The 12,106-nt window shown below is 35.0% G+C and overlaps 1 protein-coding gene across 1 annotated transcript; it reads left to right on the top strand.

Moving 5' to 3' along the window:
• Positions 1 to 6,601: 6,601 nt before the first annotated feature.
• LOC107045326 lies at positions 6,602 to 8,301 on the top strand. The gene is made up of 2 exons (XM_015267567.1): positions 6,602 to 7,649; positions 8,192 to 8,301. The coding sequence occupies exons 1-2, from the start codon at positions 6,602 to 6,604 to the stop codon at positions 8,299 to 8,301; spliced, it is 1,158 nt and encodes a 385-aa protein (XP_015123053.1).
• Positions 8,302 to 12,106: the final 3,805 nt, after the last annotated feature.

Raw genomic sequence — 12,106 nt, 5'->3', positions numbered from 1 at the left:
ATATGCATTATGTGGGTGGAGACGATATTTCTATTCACACATGACAAAAGTGCTCCAAACTTATCTTTCTTGATGCTCTGACGGCCTCTTTTTTTCCAATTTTATCGCAGAGAATTGCAACGAAAAGTCGTCACAAAGTTGACATTCTCTTCATTCCTTCCATTCTTCTTCCTTTATATAAAAAGAAAATATTCACTTGTGTACATGTCTTTCCCGTGGCGAAATAGACCTGAAAAATTGTAAATTCCTTTACTCAACGTAAATACGAACATTTAACATATGAGAATATATGAGATTTATTGTCGATAAAAAACTCTCACCCGCCACTCAATGATTCTTGTGACGGCTGCCAAGTGCATGTATACACTTATATATAACAAAAAAGTTGAAAAAAACCTATTCCTGTAGCGTGCTATAGGTAATAACGCGCGCGCATTTTAGAAAACAGTCGCGCCCCAAAAGTGAAGAGAAAGATTTATGAAGAACGGAAAGCACCATAGATATATTTTTCAAATTTTTTTTCTTACATTTCGTTAGAGTGGCGGTCAACTCTTCAACGGTGCGGAACAAGAAAAAAAACTTGATACATAGAAAAAGTGGGGAATATCAAATGAACGAATCACGGATTTAATTAATTGCTTAATTAATTGCTTTTCGAGTTGTTTTTTGACTTGAAACGACTCAGATAGTAATGCACTTGACGTCACAATTGCTTGTAAATCTAGGACCTTTTTTGGACCCTGACATGTAGCACAATTATTCTCATTCGTTTTCAGACTCACGCATATGAACGAGAAGCACTAAAGAAAAATAAAATGAGTAGCTGGTAATTTCTTTGCTATGAAATAGAGAATTTTTTTTTTTTTTTTTTTGTTCTCTATTTCATAGCAAAGAAATTACCAACATGCCTCTAATGAATATATTAACCTTTTAGTATGATATAAATTACACTTGCCGACTTTTCAGACTTGAAAAAAAAAATTAATAACAAAAACAATAGTATAATACAATAATAATTTAAAAGAATTTTAAAGAGCATGAAAAAGAGGAAAGAAATATCTTAAATTTGTCTTCTAAAGGAATAACCGGAAGCGTGTCACATGAGATCTCTGGCTCGTTAGGATCAAGGACACCGCGCTCCAGAGCTTCAAGAATTCATTCTAGAGTAAAACATAAAGCCCGAGAGAAGATTTCTTGGCTTACAAAATAAAAATAAAAATGAAAAATGGGCTCTTACCAGCATCTGGAACAAATCGCTTATCTACAAATCGCTTTATTTCAAATTTCGTATTGCTCGTGTTATCATACACAGCTGAAGTTTCACCATAATTGTCACGTGGATGCTTTCATGGGAATAACAGGTGCAGTTTTAAAAAGGGGCGTAGTCATTTGCATTCACCTGCTCGATACCTGTTCAGAAGTTGGACCAATCCAGCGTTGAATGATCTTTCGCAGCATCCCATTCGCTAACAACATTTTCTGAAAGTAAAAATGGCGGTGAGAGTGAGTGAAAATAGATAAATTAATATTTGTTTTTATAATTTGAAATCACTGGAAAGAGTGAATTATAACATATATTTTTGCTAATTGACCAATTATTGAATTCTTCAACAGCATGTCTCAAATGCAGTAGAGAAAAATTATGAAAAATTGGACTATGGATTATTTTCACATTATAAGTGCGATAAATTGCCGTATGGCATGCGAAAAATTTGGCATTTAGTAAAATTCACTCCTTTTACATTAGGTTGTTAAGATGGTTTTGAAACAATGAATAAATAAATAAATAAATAAAACTCTGGATTTTTAATTGAAATTTAATTTGGTCCGTGAATCTTTCGTCACTGCTTTCGCATCCATCACGGATGACATTCCGGAGTCCCCTGAAAATTCACAGGGCTCCATATTGCTCTTTTCTCTCAGTGAGTGTTCCAAGAATTTATGTTCAAAAAGCCTTGAACAGGGATAGGAGGGGATTATACGCATGAGGGTTCACTTTCGAGGGGGGGAAAAAAAAAGGGCCTCACACAGCTCGTCGTCGGTTGAGGCCCCCCGATCAACCTCTGCAGGGGGCTTTTTTACGTAAACGCGTGTCATTAAAAGCATTTTGTCTTGTCCTCTAATTATTAATTTTTCATTTGATTTCCTTCATTGGCGCATTGTCATGTCAAAATTAAAGACGAAATTCTTATTGATATTTATCTGCGGGGGGAAAGAAGGAAAAAAAAACAAAAAATTATTGTCAAGTCAATATGTAGGCACGAAAGTACATACTAGTAATATTATGCAAATTCGTGGAACAATAGATTAACACCTGAAAATTGCATTCTTTTTTTGAATCTCATTGTTTTTTCTTTGCTACGAAAATGAAGAGAAGCTGCCGTTTTGCTGTTTTCCCAGTCTCCCGGATGTGAACGTCTTGTCGACCTCAATATAGCAGCACAAAGAATGTTTTAAATCTTGTCAGGTGAAACTTAATTGTGAAAATGGACTTGTATTAAAATGCTAGACGCATGACAGAATCGAGTAAAAAGTCTCACTTCAAAGTACACCCATATAGTCTGTCTTACATGCATGCTCCGGTACTTTTGATCAATTTCCATATGTTCCACGGATCGAGTTACTTTTTCCTCTTTTTCAACTCTGTCTATCGCTGTCGACATTTTAGTGAAATTTCGCCGCTACCTGTCTTAGAATGAATCATTTGTGAATTATTTATTGATATTATCTTTTACAAACTTTTCTTTGCAGGCGTGTTAAAAAAAATATCATATGCACCTCGGGCGGGAAAAATTTGACTTTCCGCCCTTGATGCACAATATACTAATATACAAAACTTTTGTACCTGCATGTGGATCTTTCCTATATCTATACGTTGCAATGAAATACAATGCAACACTCGCAACACTGGAGATCTCTGTTTCTTGTTTTTTTTTTGTTTTTTTTTCATACTTAGTACGTATGAAAGATTTTAATAGAATAATCTAGTGATATCTCTGTAGAAAATTCGATGAAAAATATAATATTAGGATTCAAGTGGAATTCCTTAGATTTTTGCCAATTTCTAATGATTTTTTTGATGATGAATGACTTGAAGGTCAACTTAATTGATTTATTATTATCTTCAGTCTTTTTTTTTTTCATTAATTAATGGGGAAAAATGGCGGAGCGATATGTCAACTTAAACTTGGTGGTTTTATGACATAGTAGAGTTTACGTTGAAATCACAATTCGCCATGAAAGAGGTCTAGTCTGGTGTGCACATGTTGCCGCAGAGATCATAAAAAAACTTGGATGACAAGACATTTAGACAATTTCCTTGTATAAAACGATTGGATAATACGCCTGTGAATTGAAACAATATACAAGTAGCACGACAACGGAAATGTGGTGAAAGCTTTTCGTTCTAATGTTTATTTGATTTCATCATTTCCTTTTTCACGCCTTTCATTGCTTTTTTAGAAAAAAAAAAAAAAAAAAAAGGAGGGTGTGTGAAAGAAGATTGTAGACCACCATGGATGATGATTTTTTGACATGCGAAACAACCGACATTTCTAAAGCAAAATGAGAAGATAAAAAAATAATCAATAATCATGATAATTATCATATTGGTAATAACAATAATAACAATAATAATAATAATAATAATAATAATAATAATAATAGTAATAATAAGAAAAAAGAAAAGTTGATGAAACTTTGATAGCTCCAACATGTGTGTGAGAAGAAATCGCCAAGATGTGAATCAACTTGAGGAATAATTATTTCAAGAGCCGCACCCGCCGTATTTGTCGGAACAGCCACCAGCAAGATAACAATAGAGCTATAGAGCTGGAGCTACCTAACAGTGCCTATAACAGTCAAAGGTAAGCACCCTCCCTTACCTGTTCTGTCGGGGAGTTCCCCACATGCGATAGCTATTTCTTGTTCCATTGGCACGTTATCATACTATATGATTGTAATTTCTCTCTCCTCGGAAATTTGTATTATTATCTTGCAGTATCGCTTTCAATTAAGTTGTTTTGTAGTTGTTTGGAAAATATTAGGGGATTGAAAGAAAAAAAAGATTTGTAAAACGGTGGCTTTAGTTGAAAGGGCTATTTAGTTTGTACCGTTGGGTCTGGGGTGCGTGTATAGTGGTTAAAATAATATGCTGGGGAAATACAGCGACTATAGTCCTGGCCACTCTCCTGTGGATTACCCGGCCAATAAAGTCTCCATAATCCGTCCAAGTGGGTCCTCAAATTTTACAGTGGGTGGCAGGTATACGACACGAGCGGCGGCCAAGTAGGTACCAGCGGGATTTTTCCAAAATTATTCCCCTTGTCCTACTTCTTTCAAAGAAATTTCCCCATCTCCCTGCTCCTTTGCTATTGCTATTGCTTTTGCCTTTGCCTTTTGCTTTTATAATATTTTTGAAAATTATTTCACGTGTATATCTTTCAATTGAAATGATAACAGATATTTTTTCATCGGCAATAGTAAAAGAAACACATGGTCGTTCCAAGTGGATTACTCGACGTGACTAGCATCTCATTAAAGGTGTACTCGTACCATTTGGCCCTCATCACGTGTTTGTCAAATTCCTCGCGAAGCATGGCGCACATATGGTGGCCAGGGCTGGCAAAATCTGGTCGACAGGATAGGTATGCAGCCCTTCACGTAAATGCAGGTAGCACGTGCCCGGTCCTTTGCTGTCAGCTTCCCCTCCTCTTCTTATTTTTTTTTCTTCTTCTTCAACATGTGACTTTTTTTGGTCTTTTTCGTTTTAACACCGAAGGACGAACAAATTTTGGAAAATTAAAATTAACGGTCCTCTTCTTTTCTGATTGCTGCGTGTTGATTGACATTCTGAAATGAAATTTTCTGAAAAAAACAAAAAGAGAGAGAAAGAGAAAAAAAATCCACCAAGAAAGTTTGTCAACTCCAGCTTATCCTCAGTTCAAATACATGAACGGTAGCTGCTTAGAAAACTTTGGCAAATCTAGTTAATCCGGATTGTACCAAAAGTCAAATGCGATAATCATTGAGGGATGAAAAGAATTAGGTGGCCTGGAAAAATATTTACGCTGAAAACAATAGGTAGGCTACTTTTGTCATTTCTCATCCTGATACATACTATCATATAATTATCTTTTAATAATGAAATTTAATTTAAATTGTATGGAAAATTTGATGATATATGAAAAATTATTATTTCAATGCTTTTTTCTCGGAAGAAAAAGGTAGAGCTGAAAATTTTTTTCCCTGGACACATGTGCAAACGTTGAAACGGTTGTAAATGAAAATTTCGGGTGGGTGCTGTAAACACATAAAAGTTGCTGCATGGTGAGCGACACATGTTGGAAAGTGGCAAATAAGGTCCTGTCTCTCTCACAAGTGGTAGACACGTTCAAGTCGATGTGGATAGGGCGAGGATATAACAATCTTACAGTACCTATGGAGAGGACCCGCTGCTACCGTGTGTTCAACACATGGTGAAAATTTTCTCATGCCTTTGGAAACCTGTGCCAAAGCTCGCAGTTGATATATGCCAAGATGCATTTATTATATATATATAATATCTCATTTATTAATTTTTTTAATAAAAAATTGAGTGGGGAATCTTGCTCAGTGGATTTCCCTATGGAGAAGCAACTTTTTGGGAATTCCCCAATAGTTTGAGGGTAATCACACGGGCGGCACCCCCCTTTTATTGTATATCCACTTTCCGCCCAGGTACTAATTGCCTTGCTGGTGGCCCATTTACCCTTACTGGGGGGGCAGTCCCACGAAATTTACCTGAATTTTGGAGAAAAATTTTTCCCCCAAATATTTTATTATTGATCCGATGAAAAAATATTCTTTCTATAAATAAAAAAAGTTGAAGTATATATAATTCTCGGATGAATTGATAGGATGATGACGGGTAAAAGGGAGTTGGCTGGTCTCCAATATCAAGTTCTCAATTTCGTTTCACCATACATCATAAATAACAATCATTATTATTGGACTGATCATCAAAGAGAAAATTCTCATTATAGATACTAAATTTCTCAAACTCGTTCAATTTCATTTTTAATACATATATGTGACTGACTGAAAAATTGATAATTGATGTTTTCCGATGGAATAACAAAAAATGTTACATTTCATATAATATAACAATTGAACGTTATCCCCCTCTCCCATTGATGGAGGAAGCAGCATTTTGTTGGCCGTCTCGTCTCGCCTTGAGGCTCCACACTGGCGTGGGTGGGTGGAGACGCGCTGACAGTAAATGGGGATAAAAGAAAATGCCGGGGTGGGGCCTAAGGCATCGTGGCAATGGCAAAGAGGCGGGCTTGGACTGGTTGGAGCATCGAGCATCACTCTGTCAAGTCAATGGATACCTAGCCAAAAGGCGATCAGACGAGTCGAGAGGCTGGCAGTGAAGGGACATAGAGTATTATCACAGGTAGCCAACCACCTCATCCACGAGTGCATCTTGGTTTTCTACATGTCTATTCTATTTATTTGTTTAACGGAAAAAAAAAGATATTTTTGTGTTGTTTGTTTGTTTTTTTTGTTTTGTACAAGTGCAAATAAGTGATAATAAAGACATTAATATACCATCGGCGGCATGATGCAAGCACAACAAGTCAGTCCGACTCAAATAGGCATTGAGAATCTCTACGTTGTTGCTGCTGATAGTTCTGGAATTCCTCATAGCGCAGGTAGCTCAGCTAGCAATTCACCTAACCATTACGAGCGTTATTCACCGAGCAATCTGATGGATCTTAGTAGTCCGTCGGAGCACCGAGGAGGCCTACCAGACTTTGCCCATACTACACATACTACACTCCAAGCATATCAACCACTTGCCAATAACTATCAGTTCTATGATAACTATGATGAAGAGAAGAGTAGATTCCACCATGTTCAGCAAGCTGAGCTAAAGTACAATCCGTACGATAAAGATATCTCTACATTCGATTACGATAGAAAATCGCCAATTTTTCACTCTGAGCATAGCCGAGAAAATGAGCATAATATTTATCTTCCGGCTTCATCGCCAACCTCGGGCATTTATCAATCACCAGGCGCTAGGGGCGAGAAAATTTCCTCCAGTCAATCCCCGAGACTAACGATATTTGAACAAACAAGTGACTCTCCAATTGAATATAAACCAACAATTCATAGTGATTTTCATATAAATTCATCGAGGGCTATCCACAAAGAGCTTGTACAGGATTCAATGTTATCCGCCCATGGAGGAGAAACTTCATCAGTAGCAATGAGAAATTACAATGGAATTAAATTGCAAAAAACCAACGGAAAAAGAAAGAGAAAAATAATGAGTTACGATAATAATGGAAATGATTCTGAAAGTGAGAGTATCGAATCTTCAACTGCATCTTGCAAGGCTAAAATTCGACGTAAAAATACTGGAAGCTTTGAAGATCTTCAGACACAACGAGTTATGGCAAATGTCAGAGAGAGACAGAGGACTCAGAGTTTGAATGAAGCTTTTACAAATCTGAGAAAAATCATACCAACTCTTCCCAGTGATAAATTGAGCAAGATTCAAACATTGAGGCTTGCAACGCGATATATTGACTTTCTCAATCAACTCATCGCACGCTGCCCTATTGAAGCCCTTGAAAATCGTGGCAGTGTGGAAGAAAACAGTAAGAATCTTATTTTTTTTTAATAATTCAAATTTCTCTCTTCCAAAGATGAAATATTAATTTTGCTCCTCGTAAATTATGATGATAACATGAATTATGTGGCGGGCTTTAACAGAGAGAAGAAATACTGAATATTGAAATGTTTTTCACTTTCTTTTATGTGTGCTTTATACACTATTTTTCTTGAATCCAGAAGAAAAATCACTGTATATGTAGGTGGTACGCGACCTACTGCCGTCACAGCACGAAATTTTTGAGGCTGGCCCCCGAAATTTTCAGTAATTAGTTAAATCCTTTGTAGTAATAATAATAATACCGACAATTATTTCCATTGCATGGGACTTTTGCGCACATGTGCGGAAATTCTTTTTCTTTTTCATTTACTTTCAAAGCACAAATAAATTGAAGATATTTTTCGAATAAATTGGGACAAAGAGAATAAAAAAAAAATAGTCATTGATAGTTTTTTTTTATTTGTCCAATACACATGATCTAGAGATGTGTTAAATTGTCATTTAATTTCAGATTTTTCTTGTTGATAGGTCAAACGATCGGAGGAGGCTCGACATCATGCAGTTACGTTATCCACGAACGGCTTTCGCACGCCTTCAGCATGTGGCGGGTGGAAAGCGAATGGAACGCCAATCTCTAAGTATTCTTCCAATAAAATTTGATGAATTATAAAAAATATATATTAGAGGCTAAATTTGAACATTCAGTTGAAGAGAAATCAGAAATAAATATATTATGTGCAATTTTGTTATTTTCGCTGGATCGAAAATATCATAATTGTGAGTCCAAATGAAATCTCTTAATCGTTAAATCAAGTGGCCACCTCATGGGTCATTCCCTAATGAAATGGGGAAATTTGTCGATACTGGTGAACCTAGGGCACTCCAGACACAATAGACACGATTATTCCTGGGCTTTCCTAAAGACGTTCTCTACACCCCCGTGGTAAATCAAGAAGAAAAGAGAGACTGCGTGAATGAGACAAAGGAGCACGATGGTCCGGTTGGGGGAATTGTCAGAAACATAGTATATGTGTTTTACTTTGTATTATTGTAAGAATTTACAAACAGTAGAAAAAGGGAAGGCAAAAAAATGAAAAATTTAAACAGAAGCAAAAGATAGTTTAGACGGTTATACATATACGGTCGGTGTGGGCAAAATATTATTTTTTCTCAAGATGACTGCCTTCCAGCATAGACGGCCGTCTCCGTTTCCCCTCTACGTTACGCATAGTGAGGTTTTGGTATTTAGGTTTTTTTCTTTTTTTGTTATTCTCTTGTCTCTTCTTTCATTCACACTCGCGTCAATCTTAAAGATTCTGAGCGCAAGAGAACCGTGTGAATATTTCAAATTTTAGTTTCTTTTTATGGCAAGTAGAACTAGCATAGCCCGGCAATTTAATTATAAAGTTTTCTATGTTATTTCATTAATACGACAAAAATGAGAAATGACTGACACATATGTAAGAAAATACATTCTGCTAATTGTGTATCTTTTTGGATATGCTATTAGAATATAATACAGAAAATGTCTTGGGCTACATTTTCTTTAAGGCGGGGGGTAAAATATTGATATTGTAAGGCTTTATGTTAGACAGATCAGAGAAAACATTTTTGTATTAAATATACGTGTGATAGGTAATAATATTTTTTAACTGGCCTTAGCAAAGAGTTTATTATTTATTTCACAGTCATTTTTTGTCCTAGTTTACATTTTTCAAGTGCCTTTAAATGCCTTGAATCATGCAGTTAATTCACCAAAGATGTCAACTATTTTTCCTATGAAAAAGTTTTTGCTTCACAATTGAATATAAAAATTAAATATTTATGGGGTACATTATTTCAGTTTCACACACCATCACACACCATATTAAATAAAGATGCGTAAAATCAAAACGATTATCTTGGAAAATAATGATTGTAATGATGTCGGATGTTGCGATAACTTTGTCGGGACAGAGTGAAGGATTATCTGAATAATAAAAATTGGAACAATATCATTTAGGCATTAAATTGTAAATAAATATATATGTAGATATTTGTACATAGTTACAATGTAGATTAAGTTTATGCAATATTGTGAATTTTCTCTTCCATTCCTTTGAAGAAGAAGAAGAAGAAGAATAAGAAGAAAGAAAAAGGAAATTGTACAGTATTTTTTATACGTTACGAGATTTGCAATAAACAAAAAGACATGTATATATGTCAAAATGAAAAAGTGTATTATTCAAATTATATTATATACAAAAAATCAGCCACACAGTGAATGCAAGCGGTGAATCTACGATGTTGATTTGACGGATCAATGGTAAGCTATTGTTCCGAGAGATGTCAAAGGAAGGCATAGTCCAATTAAACAGCATGAATAGTGTGTATATGTAATACTACTGAATCCTGCATTGAACCAAAAATACTATTCAAATTCAACTATAAATAGCCGTTGATTGTAAAACAATAAATGCCAGAGAGGTTCATATTGATCCTCTGCATCTACAATTTTGAAAATTCAAGAGAAGCCATATTCAAAGCAAACATTAATCCGTGTAGTTTTATTGTTTTTCATTTATACAAGATGACTGTCGTATATAATATTATTTTTATTCTTTTTCCAATTGCTGTAATGAGAGCTCATCTCCAAACCAGTTGATTATACTCCCCTCATAGGGGGACCCCAAAGTTTGAACCATAGTGTGTAAAATAATGGTCTCAGTTTTTGAAAAAAACTGTTATATTTTTTTCCGATTGATGTGCCGGTCCTCGAATGCTAGAAGAACATTTCAAAGACGTTTATACACACCGGACGTATTCTCGGTGGTTTCCTATTAATTATTTTTTTTTCAATGTTTGGAAGCACCTTGCTCGATTGCGATCGATCTCGTAGATAATGGAAAATGGATTATATGAAAAATACAAGGAGTGTTTACATGTAAAAATTTTAAAAATTGCAATTTTAATGAGTTTAAAATTACTGACTGGTTAATAATAATAAAAAGAAAAAGAATTCAAGTTGTAGTCTCTACTCCCTTTGCGGTACACACGTGTATCTTATTTGGACAGGGCGGCCTCAGCAGACCCATAGTTGTCTTCTGGCGCCTGCATCTCGGTGATTTATACATTGGTAGGCGTGTTGAGGATGTGGAAGGGGGTGGCCTTCTTGTGTGTGACCGGTTCAAGTGTCTTCTCGATTTAGGGGAAACTTTCCTGTTATTCAGCGGTTGAATAAATTACAATTTGCTTCTTCAGCGCAATGTTTTTCTAGATTTAAACCACTTTTCCTCATTGCTATTCCTTCTCCATTCAACAACGTAATATTTATAATTACTTCCTCTTTCTATTGATAATGGCAATATATTGAGATTAAAAATTCCAGCAACAATTTTTTATTGTAAATGCAGCAGTGCTTATCATCATGAATGCATAGAAATCAATGATTGGATTGGATTAGCCACTATATATGTAAGTATCTTTCGCACCGAGTGGCCACGTACAACGCTTTATTCATTGTCAAATTTAATCAGTTGATGTGCTTCTGTGGAGAAATACTATAGAGCGCTGCGTGAATTTTATCCTCTGAATAATTGAAAATATATAGGTTTCTATGTAGGTTTCCAATAATCAATAAGACTGTGATTGACACAATTATTAAAATTGAATTCATTAATTAAAATATATTTTCTCATTAATATACAGACATTAGATGGAATAACAGTGTTAAAAAACATAATATTGCCTTGCTTTATACTGAACAAATATTAGTAAAGGTACATGAAATAATTTTAATGTGCAATCTCCACAAGTAATTCATTTCATGAAGAAAAAAAAAAAAAAAAACCAAAAAAAAAAAAGGATGAATGAGGTAATCGGTGTAAGCTTCGAGCAAGACACTTGAGAGGCTCTTATCTTTGGTAAACCGGTTCTTATGGAAGAACTCATCATACAATTTTTAGTCAATACTTAGTGACATTTTCTCATATATTGGTCACCAAATGATAAATTATTCACATTACATATGAAGATGTTAATGATAACCTTAATTCAAGTTGAACTGAAAAACTGGAGATTTGAAAAGAAATTCGGATTAAATGAGAAAATAGAAGCTCAAGTACGGATGAATAACCGCAACAACGCTTTATAGCAATTATTAAAATGAAACACATCTTAGAAATCCAGTACTTGTAGCAGATTCTATTATTGTTGCTAAATCATCATAGTAGAATTGAATTCATTCCCACGCTATATTTCGGAGGACATATTTAACAATGTAGGCAAATACTGCAAAACCAATTATTATTGCTAAATTTGTCATAGCGCCATTCAACGGACTTTGATCTCTCTGGAATTGTTCTCGCAGTAAGGACGACATTTCTGATGTTGTTGACTGGTGTCTTGTTTGTTGGTCCAATTCTTTTCTTCGTTCTAATTCATTACGAATTTCCTAAAAAAAAA

This window comes from Diachasma alloeum, unplaced genomic scaffold, assembly GCF_001412515.2.
Source record: "Diachasma alloeum isolate Michigan unplaced genomic scaffold, Dall2.0 Dall_scaffold_00914, whole genome shotgun sequence".
NCBI classification, from domain to species: Eukaryota; Metazoa; Arthropoda; class Insecta; order Hymenoptera; family Braconidae; genus Diachasma; species Diachasma alloeum.
The sequence above is the reverse complement of the archived record's forward strand: the minus strand, read 5'-3'. Positions and strand labels throughout refer to the sequence as shown.

Excerpts from the sequence above, each read along its gene's own strand:
- LOC107045326 (XM_015267567.1), top strand. The coding sequence starts at position 6,602 with ATGATGCAAGCACAACAAGTCAGTCCGACTCAAATAGGCATTGAGAAT. Across the intron at positions 7,650-8,191 it reads TGGCAGTGTGGAAGAAAACA|GTCAAACGATCGGAGGAGGC; the intron begins GTAAGAATCTTA and ends TCTTGTTGATAG.